Consider the following 18,483-nt stretch of genomic DNA (forward strand, 5'->3'; position numbering starts at 1 on the left):
CATTTGCATAGATAGAAAAAGGACTGGAAAAAAAAAGGGTTTCTTACAAAAATATATTAAAATTATTTACAAAGCATTACTGAAAATATGATGTAGCAGTGTGGCGGTGCACTTGACAGTTTTACACAGATTAAATAAGTAAAAAATGGCACAGAAATATCGTCTGTGGTGGAACATGATGCTCGTGACGGGAGTAAAAGGTGTTGGAAGGTTTGAGTGAAAATGTGTCAAACTTTTAAGGCCATGTCTTCAAAGAACTTGAGCTGCCGAACCATCACGGCGTAGACCTGGTACTTCTCGTCCCCCATCTGATCTCGGAGACGAACCTGGGGGGTTGGAAAGAAACGCAAATAATTCGATTTATTTACAAGATACAGTCCATCGAAAGTGTTTTGGCTGTGGAGTTATAAAAAAAAAGGCGCTTATTTCTTGATAAATCACTAATTCAAATGACAAAACCGCTGCTTTTTCAATGAGAGAGGGAGAAATCATCAGAGGAGCACAGTGGTGATGTAGACAGCGGGATTTGGATGGTTTTTCAGATATTTTGGGGCAGGTTTGGCTCCTGAGACCTGGCAACCCTAAATTGGGGAGTGTTGGGCAAGTTACCTCAACCTCGCTTTAAGTTAACTGAGCACATTTTCTCCGGTTCAACTTCTTGATAGTGACAAAAACGAGGCGTGAATGACGATGAAAACGCGGCAAAAGACGCAACAAAACAGGCGAAAAACCACTGCAAAGCCAGTGATAAAAAGTGATGAAAAAGCTCCAAAATGCAACTAAACAGGCAACACTAACCAGTGATGATGAAAAAGCAACAAAACAGCTTAGCTTTCAAACAAGACAACGTGCTCGGTTCAGGCGGGGGTTAAGAGGTTAAAATTGTAAAATATTCTATATTAGTAGTTACGGTTTTAAAAATGTAATATGTTCCTGTTACTCTCCTTTGAGTTACTTGTGCCAAAATATAAAATTGTGATAAAGCCACTGAGCAAAAGTTAGTTAAAGAGGGGGTATTGTGCTTTTTTCAATCACATAGCACCAGTCTATACTACACTACAATGATGACCAAACCTTCTGTTGGTCTGTAACTGCAGTAAGTTAGAATAACTGCCTTGTATAAAATTGCTCTCTCAAAATGGCTGTAGTGAATGTCTTGAAATAGGCCTCTGTCTCTTTAAGAACCTCTGAGCCTTTCAGACACGCCCCCTCCACACGCTGTCTGTGGCATCAGTGGGGAGGGGGTTCTGCTGAGGAGCAGTGGTTGGTTACTCGGCTGGTGACGAAAGCTCGGAGGCGTGTCCAGGAGGTGGGGGCGTTCCTAGGAGGACTCAGGCAAACCTATCCCTAAAATGGCCGCCATCAGAGTTTTTACAGATTACTCAAAAATACATGAATGTGCCAAGGCAACACTTCAGGCATGTTTTTAATGAGGGAATGACATAATAACATGATGTAAAGCTTGAAAAAGTAGATTTTGCATAATACCCCCCCTTTAAAGATTTCCTTTCCCCATTCTGTTGACGATGTTAACTACACGCACCAGCAGATTTTATACACCAACCTCCAGCTTGATTTGGTGATGCATTTTCTTTAGAGGAATTTGGTATTTTTTCATTCATACATTTAAATGCACTTGTAACTCGAGTTACTTAAATTGTAATGACTAATATATGCATATTTTGTTTAAGTAATATGTTATACTCCTTAGTTACTGAGGGATCCATGGTTCAGTAAAGCCATAACCATGAGCACAATTCTACTTCTCTATGATCCTTCACTGTCAGAGTCAAACAACACAAAGTATTTATGTGTGTGTGCATTAGCAGTAACCGACTCCATGTCACAGACTTTATTTACCTTAAATTTGATCAGTATAACTTCAAACACTGCCCTCCAAAGGCCAAGACCACTGCCTACAACACTACCTTGGACCTGTACCTAGAGAAGGACAACAGTCACTCCGCACACTTGGATGGAAAACTCTGGAAAGGCGGAGGAAACTTCTGCAACTCTCCCCAAATGTACTATTTCATGTACTATCAGCCGTCCCAAGGAACTAGATCCAAACACATTGTACTACAAGACCCGATGCGGCTCAGTGTAAGAGCTTTTTCTCCACAGACTATCCCTGAGTGAAGCCCATTTCCAAAGCTGTACCTCTCGTTTGGTCTCGTCCTCCTCCTCCATGATCTCCAGAACTTTGTCCAGGAGTTTGACTCCGAGCCCCTTCAACGCGTCGGTCCTCAGCTGCTCCACGGCTCGACGGACTTTGGCGGGACCCGACGTGGTTTCTAAAAACAAAAGGACTTTCAGCCTCCAAAGTCAGCAGTCAGGAGTGAATGTAATGTGCGGCTCTTCTCACCCATATTGATGTGGCTGAGGGACAGGTCTTTGGGCTCCGGTCTGGTTTTGCCGTGAAGCAGCAGCGTGTCCCTGTACCTCCTGTTCAGCCTGAACTCCTGGAGGTCACGTGACCCCTCGGCGTCTCCGGCGTCCATCCTCAGAGTCTGGGTCATCATCTGCACCAGGTCCTGCATGTCGCTCGACTCTTTCCTGCACACGCACACCAGGATACGAATGTTTGGAAAAATGGGGCAGGTTTTTCCACTCATATTGAATGATCTTTAATTTAAAACTTGTAGATGTCCAGGATCCGTCTGTGTGAGCCTCAGTCCCCTCCTTGTGAAGGTCCCCCACACTTTTGAATGGCCTTTTCCTGACAGTCCTCTCCAGACTGTGGTCATCCCTGCGGCTTGAGCACCTTTTTCTTCCACACTTTTCCTTCCACTTTCTATTAATGTGCTTTGATACAGCACTTTGAGTCAGTCTGTGTTATCCATATTTTTAGGGCTTTTAAAAAAATAATACACAGCAATAGAATATTATTATTAGCCATATCTGAAAGAAGTAAAGTGGTGTGAATCTTTTCAACAGATAACAATAACACATCCCCTCTGATCTGTGTTTCATGAATTCACTATCTTTACAAAAGAGTTCCTAAACAAATCAACCCATCAGCTGATTCCAGGCGCTTCACTTTAGTTTTTACCACAACGTCACAAACGCAGCTGCACATGGTTCTTTTGGGACTCTTCCCGTGGCGATATTATGCAATGATCATGCGAAAAAGGATCAGATTTGCTCCACAGGGGACAAGGCCGTGGGAACCCAGGGTGCTGAGGGCGCTGCAGCACCCCCTGGTGGATAGTTTGTGAACTGCAGGCAATATTAAACACTTAACTCCCACCTGAACCGAGCACAATTTCTCCAGCTTTACCCCAATCCAAAAGCTTCTGGAAAAAAGGTGTGAAAATAGCAACAAAACTGGGACGAAAACAAGGATGGAAATGTGAAAAAAGTGAGAAAACATTAACGGAAACGTGACAAAAATTTGACAAAAAAGTGAGAAAAATTTACAAAAAACGGACAAAAAAGTGACAAAAAAAATGTGAATAATTTGATGAAAAAGTGACAAAAAATTTACAAAAAATGACAAAAATGGCCGAAAAAATGGACCAAAAAGTGATAAGAATTTGACAAAAAAATGTGAATAATTTGATGAAAAAGTGACAAAAAATTCATTAAAAAATGACAAAAATGGCCGAAAAAATGGCCGAAAAATGGCCGAAAAAGTGATAAGAATTTGACCAAAAAAATGCGAATAATTTGACGAAAAAGTGACAAAAAAGTCAAGAAAATTTGACAAAAATGAGACGACTGCCCAAGAAAAAAAGTGATGAAAAAAAATCTGATGTGAGGAAAAAGATCCATTTACTTTTGTAGGTCTTTCAAATGAGGCGTTTACACTGGCCTACAGGATTTGGGTAAAGCTGAACTGGAGAAAATGCTCTCGGTTCAGGCGGGAGTTAAGAGGTTAATAAATAGGATTTATGCACAGAAAAAGTATTTTGGGGGTACATTTTGTCCCTCAGCGCCCCCTAACTAAAATATCTTCCCACGGCTCTGACAGGGGATCATTGAACCGTGTATTTATATGGAAAACAGAGATAATGAGTAATTCAGCCCTAACTTCTGTGCTTACAAAGAGTACTGGAAATGTCCTTTCTCAAACTTAGTGAATACACTCCCCTTCCAGAAAAGCATCACACGCACTGACCTCTCTTTACCGTCTCCCACTGAGCAGTCGGTGGAACTGGTGGATGAGCTGAAATCCTCCTCGTCCGACTTTTCCTGCTGCTGAATAAAAACACACGACATCAACATTTGTGTATTGAGCGATATTTTGAGGTGAATCTCTTCTTCTTCTTCTTACCTTCTCCGTCCGCTCCGTGATGGGCACAGACACGGAGCGACTCACTTGAACTTCCTCTCGGTCCGCTTTCGAAGAGCTCACATCATAAGACGACCTCCTCGCCGGGTTCAGAGCTGGCAACATGTACGGGAGGTGAATCAGTAAGCACCCATCCTCCAATCAAAACCATCACAAAAATGTAAATTACCTGAATGGGTGACTCCTTCTTGGGACTGCCTGAGCCTCCTGCGCTCTCGGGCCGACAGGGGGCGCCCCTGCGGACAACCACGGCCACACAAATGAGTAAAACGTGAGGGAACCTTTGTTGCATCGCGCTTAAAGGTCATTTTTGATTGGTCACCTGCAGCAGAGGGGGCGTGGCTCCGTCCCGGCTCTCGCTCACTGGGGTCGGGGCCGGTAGGACTTTGTGTCGGTTCCTTTTGTGATGAACCGAGGAGTCAACGGGAGGAACAGGCAGAGGTCTGGGCCCGGGAAACTAAAGTATACACAAAAAATCTTCATCACTGCATTACATTTACTACTGTACTACTTTAGTACTGTTTTCTCATGGAAAAAATGAAAGTGAGGTGGCAACAAAATTAACAAATATGATCAAATGCAAAAAGTATCTAACTGGCTGAGTCAAAACTGTCTGACAGTAAATAGTGACAAAACAGTCGCAATGTATTTTACAAATAGAGGTAAACGTATAAACTATCCAACTATTTTTATTCATGGCAATGAAATAAAAAATGTTGATGAATTCACCTACTTAGGCGTAACCCTGGACCCAACTCTGACTTTCAAAAATCATGTAAAAAAACTTCGAAATTCCTTAAAATTTAACTTGTCCAACTTGTCCTTTAGATACATACGGGGGTCTCTTACCACAGAGGTGTCCCTTTTGTACCTGAACTCGATGATCCTGTCACATTTTATGTATTGCATATCGAGTTGGTCACAGGGCTGTAAAACGGTTCTGGGGCCTCTTGAATCATTATATAAATATGCACTCAAGATCCATGATAAGAAACCCGGGCGTTATCACCATTGTCAAATACTAAAGAAGTATGGAATTCTGAATTTTACAAACCTAATATTCTACTCTAATGTTTGCTTACTTTTTAAAATCATCCATGGAGTCACTGCACCCCCTCTGAGAAAATGTATAACTTTATGCACTAATAAAATGACTCGAGCTACTCGATCCACTTCTAGAGGAGAATACCGCGTCCCAAAATGTAAAACTGCCTTCGCTAAATCTGCCTTCTCTGTGATCGCAATGGGTCAGTGGAACTCACAGAGATTATTGCAAGTACGACATTCAAAAGTTTTGCGCATTTGACTAAAAAATGGCTTCTAGAAAAACAAACTTGCACTCATAATCTGTAACGCCATGTGGGAGCGACCGTTTCACCTAGAAAAGGGACCGGTAGAAAATGTTCTAATGTTCCAATCTTGTTTAAATTAAATGTATGTTTTTAATGATGTCAAAATGTATAAATCCATGGTCAAGTTTTCATCTACATTTAAAATCAGTTTTTGTACTGTAACATCAACCTGCCTAGGGACTACATGTGGAAATTAGCATCTTTGCTATAACCTGGCATAATGCATCTTTCCTTTTGGTCAATGTTAAATTGTGCACTGTCCCTGTTTAAATAAAAACCATACCATTTTGTTGGTTAGAAAATGCAATATTGATCAAAAACAGCTGAAAACTAAATATTGAATTATTTCTCCACAACACCCGCCCACCCCCTTCCTCTTGCTTGCTCCCTTTGCAGCACAGCTATTTCAATAAAGAGAAAGACATTTTAAGCGGCAACGAAGCTAAGGTAACGAAGCTACAGCAAGTGTTTTTACTCCCCAATGAAAAGATGAAGCTGAGCAGGAGATGGAGTTATGGCTGGAGCAGGAGGGTTTTTTTGGGGAGCTGCCGCCAGGGTGCTACGAACAACCACATGAGAAGATTTTAGGATTCCTTGAAGTGCACAGTGTCATGATTCGTCTTTTGTTCACCTGTTTTTGTATGTTTTCTTGTGTTTGGTCTAGTCCTGTGTTTTATTTTGACATGGGTTCTGTCCTTGTGATTTGGCTTTCCTTCCCTCGTTATTGCCTGCCCCGCCCTGATGTGTTTCACCTGTGCCCCGTTTCCTCTTGTATTCATACCCCTGTGTTTCCCTTGTCCTTTGTCGCGTCATTGTCTTCATCAGCCCCGGTTTTTGGTTATCTCTGGATTCTGTTATTTTGGTTTTCGTCCATTAAACATCACCAGTTTTGTTGCAGTCCTGCATTTTGGGTTTTATTTTCTTCGTTCCACTCACACCATGACACACATGACACTTTTAAGTCTGGATGAAGGAGTGTTTTTGTCCATTTGAGAGCAGTAAAAGCGGCTAACTTTGAGGCCTGATGAGGCGCTAGCCTGCATTGTTTAGCCATTTTCAATGTTTTTAATATAAAATGACTTTGCCACATGATGATGTTTTTTTTTTTGGCATCCGCGCAGTAAAGTGAAGATTACTGCGCGGATTTCGAACTACTCCTGGTATTATTACGCCTTACAATATAGTTCCCCCTTTTATCCGCTTAGAAAATCCACATTGTTTAATTTTGTGTAATTATACTTTGTAGTGTAACACTTCATGTAACCATATTTAAATAGGGAAAACGTGGAAGAGCTTGGTAGCTTCTATCTTGACCTGTTTTGAAGCTATAGAGGAGAGGAGGAGAGGCTAAATGCTAACGCCGTCTGCGCTGTGTTTACGTGACTGAAGGCACGGGTGAAGATCAGACAGGTCCTAAAGAACTCGTCAAAGCTAAGGTAAGAACATATCTCAGTATGTAAAAACGGTGGCCTATTCCTTTAATAAGTCCTTTTCGTAGTCCCTCTGGGGGTAATATAATGGTAAATGGTCTCAGCTTATATAGCGCTTTTCCACCTACATTAGGCACTCAAAGCGCTTTACAGCAAGGATCCACTCACCCATTCATACTCTCATTCATACACCAATGTACGCAGACACTGGGGGCAATGTGGGTGAAGTGTCTTGCCCAAGGACACAACGACAGTGTGCACTTTCAGGAGGTGGGATAAGTGGGATATAAGTGTTAATGGTGTCTCTGGCTGGAAAACCACAGTCGCAACTTCGCTGCACCGGGTCACACCAACACACACTAATAGAATCACTAGGAAGAAACTAACAGGCTAACGGGCAAAGCTAACTGCGGGCTAGCATCTCTTAAACAGTATTCACAGTCAAGTTTGAGTGGAAAAAAACAGATCTCCATTGTGAAACTGGATGTATTATATCCCTCTGTCCCTTTGTTTTTTTTGCCAGTGTAGTATTTACTCTCACGGACAATTAAGGAGTAAAAGATCGCAACATGCTACGATACCTGCAGTGGCGCTTATGGCCTCTAGGGGCATGAGTTACTGCTTTAAAGGTGATACCAAATATCCACCTCATGATGTACTCACCTGTAGGAGAGGCTGTGGCTCTAACAGCTTTTCCGTCGATTCTAGATTAGTCTAAAAATACACAAAAACTCGTCAAAAAACTAATTCACAAATTGACCAAATTGACCGTTTACCTGCAGCTCTGGACTCTGCCTCTCCATCTCCACTCCTTTCAGCAGCATCTCCGTACTGTCTTTGGATCCGTCCCCTAAATCATTTTCCATTAGTGACTTATTTTCTTGCCTCTCTTCTTTACCGTTCCGACATAAATGCTCGACTTTCTCTCCTTGGACGTTGAAATCCGAGATGCCAGCTTCTCTGAGCAGCTCCATTGTATCGCAGCTCTCGCTTACAGCCGGTTTATCCGCTAATAACAAGTCCACGTTGTCCGGGTTAGGTGAAGTTTGACTGTTTACACCTAATACTGGCTTCGAAGCCGCCGGCGGGGGGGACGTGGGCGCTGAAACGTCACTTCTCCTCTTCTTTTTGCCGTCTTTGTGAGCTTTCGGAGTGGTGGGTTCGCTGTTCTGCTGCAGCGGCGGGGGCGAGCAGGGGCTTTGGGGCGGGAGATCAATGGTGATGTTGCTGATCGTCGCCATGTTGTCGTTCAGGTCTCTGGGAGGGGCGCAGGGCGGAGGGGGTTTGGGCGGAGGAGTGGCCCGTTTCGGAGGGAGGTCGACGGGGCCGTTTCGCAGCTTGGGCGGTGGAGGTTTCTCTGGCTGGAAGACAAAGACAAGCTACATTTTATCTTGTGTTAGGGCATTTTTAGAATGTCAATTAAAATACCTGCTTGGGTCTGGGAGGAGGTTCGTCTTGAGGACTGGGGGGCTTTTTCTCATGTTTTGGTTTTGAGGCTCCACACGACACCCTGGACTCACAATCTCTTCCTGCAACTGTGGTTTTCCTCTTGGACTTGGCCGTTTTTCTAAAGACAGAAGATACAAGTCTGTTTCATTGCACTGATGATGTCCTCAGTCACTGAATTGAAGTGAAAAGTGGAAACCATGTTGGCGTACTCTTTCGTGGCCTCGAGGAACAGAGCAATTTGCTTTTTGATGTACGTCTGTCTCAGGATGTGTTTAACGTCGGGTCTGTCGTCCGGTCTCTTGCTCAGCATGCTCCTGATGAGGTCACCCAACTGAGGGTCGTACCGGCTGGGCATCTGAGGCAACTGGGAGAGAGAGATGAGCGAGAGTGGAGACTTGGATCTGCTTTATAATGACTTACAACATTTTAAAACTGTACTTCACCAGAGGAGACTTCTTTGTTTATGTCTGTAGCTGTTTTAGCCTGGAAGCTAAAGGCTAACGTTATTATTGGACGCTAACAAATATAAATAGCGCCACAATCTGAAATTACTTTTATGAAACACACGTTTATTCAAGTGTGTTCTGTTTTTTAAATCTTACTTTAATTAAAATTTTCGGCAAACAGGAAGAAGGTTCCCAGCTCAGAGCCTACTGGCCTGAACAACTCCAATGTGAAATAGAGCAAAGAGTGCGAATAGTGTCCAGCATACTGTGTGTACGGCTGCTTCAACTTTAAGGGTTTAGCTGTCACATCATCATCGCTATTCTCATATACAAGGAGACGCAATATCTTTACAGGCTCTGTGCATGGAAAGTGGATAGCAAAGTAGCTAACCTTTTAGGGTAGTAACAGTCTCCTGTCCCTTTGTCATTCCTATAGGGCAGGGGTGTCCTAACTTTTTTCATGGGGGGCCGCATACTGAAGTGTACACAGGGTGAAGGGCCATAGATCGGTAGTTAGTGCCGAAAAACCTTTGACTAGCAGAGGTTTAAATTGCGCCCCACACCTTTATTTTTGCTCAAAACCTTCATGCCAGCTCTGTCTCACAGTAAAAGGTTTGTTGTTTGGTTAGAATTGTGTAGAATTATTACATTTCAAATAAAAAGGACTATCTCTGATGATGTGTCCCGATTCAGAAAAAAGGCATTTGCTCCCCGGGCCGCACTTTGGACACCCCTGCTATAGGGGATATATGTATTTTAACAGTACGTGGCAGAAAACAAGTGAGGGTAATCATTTAAACCATGTTAAAAACTTTACTTGAAGTTGAGGCTAAAGGCTAACATTAATTTGAGGTCAACAAACGGTTAAAAAAAAAAAGCGCTACCATCTGATTTCTTTTTTTTTTTAAGCACCCAGTATTATTATTATTTAAAGCAGCACTAAGTAACTTGTTTACCTTAATAAATTCTTTTCGTAGTCCCTCTGGGGGTAATACAAGCATTAATAAGATGATTGGTGGAGGCCCCAATGCACACAAATAGAATCACGAAAAAGAAGCTAACAGGCTAACGGGCAAAGCTAACTGCGGACTAGCGCCACTTTGTAGTATTTAGTATTTACAGCCAAGTTTGAGTGAAAAAAAATATCTCCATTGTGCGATTGGATGAACAATATCCCTCTGTCCTTTTGTCTTCTCTATCAGATAGTATTCACTCTCACGGACAATTAATGAGTAAAAAAACGCAACATGCTATGACACCTGCAGTGGCGCTTATGGCCTCTAGGGGCATGCATTACTTAGTTCTGCTTAGGGCTGAAACAACTAATCGATTAATCGACAACTAATCGATTATTGAAATAGTTGTCATCGATTAATCGTTTTCTAGTAAACACAGACTTAAAAAGAGCAAAAATTACATGAACATTTTCTATTTTTGATGGAAACCTACTTTGTTTTTCAAGCTAGGGTCTGTAGAGTTTTGTACATTGAAAATTTCATAGATATCTGTCTGTGTCTCATCCAATTAATAAAGCAAAACTGGCACTAAGAGCCTCCAAAAACACTTTGCAACACAGTTTGAATTTACTCCATCAACATGTCCTCAAGAGATGCCACTTTAGCTTTATGTGATTAAAAATAAATGAAAAAAATACAATTTTCATGCACCATTCACAGCCAAGCAATTAATCGTAAAAATAATCAGTAGATTAATCGATTACTAAAATAATCGTTAGTTGCAGCCTTAGTTCTGCTTTAAAATTCCTTTAGTTTTTTTTGTACTTATCTTAAAAATGCGGACAGGAAGTAGTAGTTACCGTAGACTACCAAAGACATTCCGTGCACAGACCAACAACTTTATCTCTCTTGATGCTCCGTGAATGTGGCGTGATCACTAAAAAGGAAGAGAGAAACAAATAACTCACCTTCCCCTCCACTATGCGGTACACCAGAGAGTTCATGTCCTTGGCGTTAAAAGCGTGTTTGAGCGTGGACATCTCGTACACGCAGCAGCCCAGCGCCCACACGTCCGACTGTAACAAAATAACAACCATCACCAGGCTCTACACGCACCTCTCTCAGAGCGAACGTGGGAAATACCTTGTGGTTGTACGGTTTGTTGGAGAAGAGCTCGGGGCTCATGTAGTATGGCGTCCCGATCAGAGTGCTCGCCATGTCGTTCTGATTCTCCAGGACTCTGGCGATGCCCAGGTCGCCCACTTTGATGATGTTGGTCTTGGTTAAAAAGATGTTCTGGGTTTTCAGGTCCCGGTGGAGGATGTTTCTCTCATGGAGGTACTGAAAGGAAAAACACAAGCAAAGGTTTCTACCTGCAGAAAATCAATTACATAAACAGTACAAATAGGTCATCCTTTTACAATTCAATGTACACTACAAATATTCTTCTCAAATTCCTCCTTAAAAATAAATTTTATTTGATGTGTATATTTTAGTTTCATATGATCTATAAATTGTCAGCGCGTCAAAGGATAAAGTTATTACTATTAAACAGAACTTTTTTTTTTAATAGATAAGCAAAATGTATGATTGTATTTATTTTAGGGCTGAAACGATTAATCGACGACTAATCAACTATTGAAAGAGTCGACAACTATTTTAGTTACTATATTAGTTATTTTAGTTTTTATCGTTTTCTTGCTCCCACAGAGTAAAATGGAGCAAAAATGACCAAAAAATGTAGTATTTTTGATGAAAACCTACTTTGATTTGATCTTTAGGGTCTGTAGTGGTTTGTACAATGTAAATTTCATGAATAGAGCCTTCAATAAACATTTCCCTTTAGTTTACTCCATCAGCACTTACTTAAACAGCGCGACTTAAGCTATAATGTGATTTTAAAAAAATGATTTTTTCTTTTTTTTACTACACTATTAACAGCCAAGTGATTAATCGATTAATCGTAAAAATGATCGATAGATTAATCGATTACAAAATAATCGTTAGTTGCAGCCCTAATTTATTTGGAACTATTGTGTCCCGATTTGGAGAATTTTAATGCACATTGTGACAGAGATGGGTCGTACTCAGTAGTTACTCGAGAACTTTTTAAACACCCTGTACTTTTTGGTGTAGTTTTACCATTTTTACCTCCTCTTGAGTTATATTACTTTGAAGAAATAACACTCTCAGTAAAGTATTTGGTTTCTCTTCCCACTGTGAGTAAATGAAAAGCATGTTAAAATACCCCCTCTCGAAACCCTCTCAAAAGCGTTAGAGCACCCTGAACGATCCTAGGAGCTAAGTGACCATGTGACCGTTTTAGGGTCTCCTACAGGTTACAGTTGGTTAGGTCAGAACAAGAGGAGTTCAGGGGCCCTTTGTAATGAGAGACCAACCAGGCCAGCTACCGTTGTGGGGACTGGCAGCATCTGCAGCTGAGCCTGAGCAAAGTGCAGACCCAGTGCTGGTGGGAGGAGTCATGAAGGACGGGTGCAGAGTGGACTGCTGTGGAAGATGATGGATGGAGGACAAGATTCAAAGAAAGATTCAAACATTTTATCTGTAAATAGTTCATTCTCTCGTCCTTGTCGTGGAGCGGGGGGGAGGGGAGTAAGGGGCGGAAGCACAGGGAAGGGAGGGAGTTCAGCTTCCTGCTAGCCTGGTGTATGAAACAACTGAGAAAAATTAACTGAGGAAAAAAAATCACCCTCAAGGCAAGTCTTTTTGAAGAGGTTGCGTTCATGTGACGTCACAACATTCTAAAAAGCCTTTTGCTGGGTTGCAGGTTCTAGAATGTGATGATAGATACAGACGGCATCTCTGGAATCGCCCATATATGGTCATGTTTGAAAACAGTTAAGGGGGAAAACAATTTTGAAAAAATTTATATTTTCTCTAATTATTCAAAAACTACTGTAAAAAATGCTGAAATATGAAAATAGTTTCTACTAAATAATGATACAAAGACATGGGGAGGAGCAAAGTGGTTCAACAGCCCTTAAATACATAAAAAACGGATAATGCTAACTTGATGCTACATGTTAGCATCGGGCTAATGCTAACGGTTAGCTAGCGCTAGCTACAACTGCCGTTTTTTCACTTCAACTGAACAATTTTCTGTGAGAAAATATCCATATGGACCCGATTTACACTTGACTTTAGTTGTGTGTGATAAATAAGTTCATTTTCAACCAGAAAATGGCTTAAAAGAGTGAAAGATTGTGTTTCTCTGAGGATTTTATTTTCCCCCTCGGCGAAGCCACGCCCCCTTCTATGACGAGATGCCGTCTGTATCTATGTCACAGGACCCAGTGGGGGCAGGAGCCAGTTTTTCCTATTAACCACATTTCACTTTCACAAGTCGTATCTAAAAAGAAAATGTATGAATAACAAAAATAATCTTTAATATCAGTCACTGGGTCCATGATCTCTCTGTACAACACCAAAAATGTCATCAAAAACAAAACTATTTTACCTCCATATAACATTATAGGCCTTAGAGACGCTGTGATGTCGCCTGAAACCCAGCAATAGTTTAAAATTGACGTAATGCAGCAGAAATATCCATCGTGGTAACTATGGTAATTGTCAAAATCCAGATTTCCAGTCTTAGTTTGTTGCTAATTTCTCAGTAATTCCTGGGCCAAATCACATGAAACAAAAACTGTCACAAAGTTCAAAGTCATCTCCTCCCGCACATATGAACCACGGTCTAATTATTTCCTCATAAAAGTGTTCAAAAGTGGTGACAATATTCAAAAACATGCGTGTGACGCTGGTCAATAAGAATAGAGTCGTGTTGGCACCTGATCCAATTGAAATAGAATTCTAAAACATGAACACAACCTATAGATACAGACGGCATCTCTGGAATCGCCCATATATGGTCATGTTTGAAAACAGTTAAGGGGGAAAACAATTTGGAGAAAAATCTAAACTTTCTCTAATTATTCAAAAACTACTTTAACAAACGCTAAAATATGAATATAGTTTTCTACTAAATAAAGATACAAAGACATGGGGAGGAGCAAAGTGGTTCAACAGCCCATAAATACATGAATAACGAAGAATGCTAACTTGATGCTACATGTTAGCATCGGGCTAATGCTAACGGTTAGCTAGCGCTAGCTACAACTGCCGTTTTTTCACTTCTACTGAACAATCTGTTGTGAGAAAATATCCATATGGGCCCGATTTACACTGGACTTCATTTGTATGTGATAAATAAGTTGATATTCCACCAGAAAATGGCAAAAAAGAAAGAAAAAATAATCTTTTGTTTCTCTAAAGATTCTATTTTCCCCCTCGGCGAGGCCACGCCCCCTTCTATGACGAGATGCCATCTGTATCTATTGTCTCATCAGCTATTTACTCTCCGTCCTTGTATCTGCTGTCCATTCTACTCAGTGGTTTCCAACTTGTAAATTGGGAGCTACCCGCAGCTTTACAGCTCTTGGCAAGCAGCTCCCCACAGACTTTCCATTCTTCTTCTTCTACACAAGTTTGAGGAATCAAATGTGACTACTGTCCTGGCGAAGCGAGTCCATAAAGCACATTGACATTTACAGATGCATTTTCCAACGCACTCACCTGCAGCGCCATGGCGATCTGCACGAACCACTCCACCACTTGCCTCTCGGGCAGCAGCTCCCCTCTCTGCTGCTTCAGCCGGTGGTACATGTCCCCTCCCTCACAGAAGCCCATGACGATGTAGAGCTGGCAGTCGTCCCCCTCCCACGACTCGCGGTACGTCACGATGTTCGGGTGGCGCAGCTGGGACAGGAGCTGCGCCTCCTGCTCGGCCGATCGCCGCTCACGCTTAGAGGAGGTCTTCAGGTTCAGTTTCTTTATCACGTACTGCACACAGAGAGAGGAGGGGGGTGTTAGGGCTGCATTATATACGACACATGTTTAAGCTACTAATGTAATAACAATGTATTAGAAACTCAGGCTTAAGATACAGTCATTTGATCTAGATTGAAAAGTGAGTATCTTAAAGGAATAGGCCACTGTTTTTACATACTGAGATATGTTCTTACCTTAGCTTTGACGAGTTCTTTAGGACCTGTCTGATCTTCACCCGTGCCTTCAGTCACGTAAACACAGCTCAGACGGCGTTAGCATTTAGCCTCTCCCTCTCTCCACTATAGCTCCAAAACAGGTCAAGATAGAAGCTACCAAGCTCTTCCACGTTTTCCCTATTTAAATATGGTTACGTGAAGTGTTCCACTACAAAGTATAATTACACAAAATTAAACAATGTGGATAAAAGGGGGAACTATATTGTAAGGCGTAATAATACCAGGAGTAGTTCGAAATCCGCGCAGTAATCTCTCCAAATTACTCCTGGTATTATTACGCCTTACAATATAGTTCCCCCTTTTATCCGCTTAGAAAATCCACATTGTTTAATTTTGTGTAATTATACTTTGTAGTGGAACACTTCACGTAACCATATTTAAATAGGGAAAACGTGGAAGAGCTTGGTAGCTTCTATCTTGACCTGTTTTGGAGCTATAGAGGAGAGAGGGAGAGGCTAAATGCTAACGCCGTCTGCGCTGTGTTTACGTGACTGAAGGCACGGGTGAAGATCAGACAGGTCCTAAAGAACTCGTCAAAGCTAAGGTAAGAACATATCTCAGTATGTAAAAGCAGTGGCCTATTCCTTTAAGCCATTCTAAGTTTGATACTTTTGTGTTTTGTTCTTAGCAAGATAGGGGTGAGTGCATCAGTGGGCCCAGAGTAGAAAAAAAGGACAAAATCCGCAAAAACATGGCCTGAGAGGAAAAATGCAACGTCCGAGGCATGATCGAATAAATGTAGTCCTTTATTGAACGAGGGATGCCGACATGTTTCGACCTGGCATGGTCTTCACACAGGTGCAGAGCAGGGAGTGAGCCACTACTAGTAGCGAGTAACCCCAAAATATACATTACAGGATGAATACAAAAAGAATATGGAAGCAAAAGACATCTCTAATGAGAGAGAAAAAATATGCACAAATTCCAATGTTGAATTTTACAAATATGGATCAGTCTACATCATATATATAAAGATGATCTCCAGCACCGATGCGTTAAAAACATTGTTAATTTTGACAACATATTTTATTTTAGTTTTAGTGTTTTGACTAAAATGTAATTTAATTTTAGTCAAGATTTAGTTAAAAAAAAGTTTCAATTTTAGTCTAGTTTTAGGCGACTAAAATTGCATGTCAATTTAGTCGACTAAAATGAAGACTAATTTAGTTGACTTATATTTATAATATTCATTATAATCATACTTAATCATGGTCCTCGACTTCATGGAGCTGCTCCACATGAACAAAGCTCAGACCTGCTCATTTGGCAGTGAATTTAAATGATATGAGGCTCTTTCAGACGGTCAATAGAAGTTTGGATGATTTTAGTCTCTCCTTTTCATTTTTATTTAGTCTTATTTTAGTCGACTAAAATATCTGGACATTTTAGTCATAGTTTTAGTCTCATGAGAAACTTTTAATTGAGTTTTAGTCCAATTTTAGTCGGCAAAAATATCAATTTGACTAAAATTAAGACTAAATATTTTAGTCGACGAAATTAACACTGGTTAAAAAGGACCTTTAGAAAAAAGATGATTAGTTGTTTGTTTACTTTAATTCAATTGGTTTTTCAAAATGACTTCTGTGCTGACTTCTAATTCGATGGTTCAACAACGGCCATTGTGTACTATTATAAAGTATATATTTTTTTACAATTTATTTTACTTGATATTGTTTTTTGTTTTAAAAATTTAAACTATTATAAGTTTAGTTTTTACTGTTGCATTTGTATAATTTACACTGTGTATAAAGTATGTTACAATGACAGCCCCATGACCTCATAATACTGTTGACAAGACCGACATGTGAGAGCATGAGGTCGTATTTCTTAGTTGGGAAACTGAAATATAAGATTTCGGATTCTGATTTTGTCAGCCTCCTGGCATATTTTAAGGTTCTAGGGGAAGTAGTGAATATTGAAAGAGATTTAGGCAATAAAGATAGAGAAAAGACACGTCCACAAATTACTGTTATCTAAAAAGGAAAAGCTATACTACAATCCACTCAAAATTTCAAATACATTGTAATAACACAGGTAGTACTATTACTTTTGTCGACAGTATTATCTATTTAACAGTCAATTACAGAAACACAGACATTTGTTTTGGGCGTAACATAACTTTGTATTAACTATAAACAATACAAAACAGGCAACTTTCTGTTCATTCTCAGTCAATGTCCCAAATGTACAAAACCAGATAAAAAAAACCCTCAAAGTGAGCTTGTACTTGTGGTATTTAACCAATGGGTAAATCAAGCTGTTCTCTGACCTGTTTTCGATCCGTTTTGTGCTTGACCAGAGTCACTTCGCCGTAGCTCCCTCTCCCCACCACTTTTTCGGAAATGTAATTATTCATCTCTCTTCGCTCATCCCCGTAAAGAAAAGAGAAAAACAAATCTGGCAAAGTATTCCGAAGTCAAAGTACACTTTAGATATTTGTGGTGCTGTTCCGCTTCATGTCTGGGCGTTACAGTCTCGTGAAAAGTGTAAATAAGTCTGTCCTGGCACCGTGGCGGCGGAGAAAAAAGATGCTTTTGAAAACCCGGAAGTGCAGCGTATGGAGTTTGTCGTCACTAGGCAACGGCTGCGCCATGACAACCGAGCGAAGAGCGGGGCTAAAGCACAGCGACATCTTCAGACGGGAGGGAGAATCATCACCAGATACAATTTGGCAAAAAAAATAAAAATAAAAAAATAAATAAAATAAAATAAAATAAAATAAAATAAAATAAAATAAAATAAAATAAAATAAAATAAAATAAAATAAAATAAAATAAAATAAAATAAAATAAAATAAAATAAAATAAAATAAAATAAAATAAAATAAAATAAAATAAAATAAAATAGGACTTAAAACATTGCATTTAGGCAGAACAGTGGATTTGAGAAACCAAGTTAATTTTCTTTTATTATAAATACATTCTCTCCAAAAATCCCCCACCGCGAAGATCAACGGGGCACAGGTACTCAAGTACAAGTGAAAAGTCATGACCCAAACAATTACTCGAGTAAAAGTCAAATATATATATGTTAAGAAAATGTAGAAAATGTTAGTTGTGGGCAAAAAAGTCAGATTTATTTCCAACGAAGCAATTCATTGTTTGAAACAAAACATAAAATCATGTGGAAATGGTGATATTTATAAAGGCTTGTCTTATCTTTACAAAGAAATTCCCAGAAAATGGCTTGAAAAAATAATAATAATTCTGTAGAACAAGGTGCACGAGACGATCTACATTTATTTTATAGATCAAATTTAATAAATATTTAGTAACAGTGGAATAAATAACAATTATTTTGCTCAAGTAAGATGCTTCATTATAATTCTACTCAAGTAGAAAACTGTACTACCCGCCGCTGGGCGCAGGCCAGGGGATTTAAAGAGGAAAAGTACATGTACATTCAGTTCAAGGAAGACCCCAACAGTCTCTTGTGGTCTCAAAGTGGCCCTGCACTGAAAAGAAAACTTCAT

General features: G+C 40.3%; 1 protein-coding gene across 1 annotated transcript; it reads right to left on the minus strand.

Moving 5' to 3' along the window:
- Window positions 1-208: 208 nt before the first annotated feature.
- nek4 (NIMA-related kinase 4) lies at window positions 209-17,553 on the minus strand. Its single transcript, XM_079582245.1, has 15 exons — window positions 17,281-17,553; window positions 14,521-14,787; window positions 11,071-11,268; window positions 10,896-11,003; window positions 8,735-8,889; window positions 8,505-8,643; window positions 7,853-8,437; window positions 7,740-7,790; window positions 4,617-4,751; window positions 4,464-4,530; window positions 4,277-4,389; window positions 4,121-4,200; window positions 2,366-2,556; window positions 2,161-2,294; window positions 209-326 (listed from the first exon to the last, which is right to left on the minus strand). The coding sequence occupies exons 1-15, from the start codon at window positions 17,365-17,367 to the stop codon at window positions 228-230; spliced, it is 2,409 nt and encodes an 802-aa protein (XP_079438371.1). The 5' UTR covers window positions 17,368-17,553; the 3' UTR covers window positions 209-227.
- Window positions 17,554-18,483: the final 930 nt, after the last annotated feature.

Source organism: Gobius niger (assembly GCF_951799975.1).
Source record: "Gobius niger genome assembly, chromosome: 24".
NCBI lineage: Eukaryota > Metazoa > Chordata > Actinopteri > Gobiiformes > Gobiidae > Gobius > Gobius niger.

What these genes read in the sequence shown, in the direction of transcription:
- nek4 (XM_079582245.1), bottom strand. Translation starts at nt 17,367, where the DNA reads ATGAATAATTACATTTCCGAAAAAGTGGTGGGGAGAGGGAGCTACGGC. An exon ending in AGATCGCCATGGCGCTGCAG is followed by an intron (nt 11,269 to 14,520) that starts GTGAGTGCGTTG and finishes TTTTCCTTTCAG; the next exon opens with TACCTCCATGAGAGAAACAT. An exon ending in ACCGCATAGTGGAGGGGAAG is followed by an intron (nt 8,890 to 10,895) that starts GTGAGTTATTTG and finishes TCTCTCTCCCAG; the next exon opens with TTGCCTCAGATGCCCAGCCG.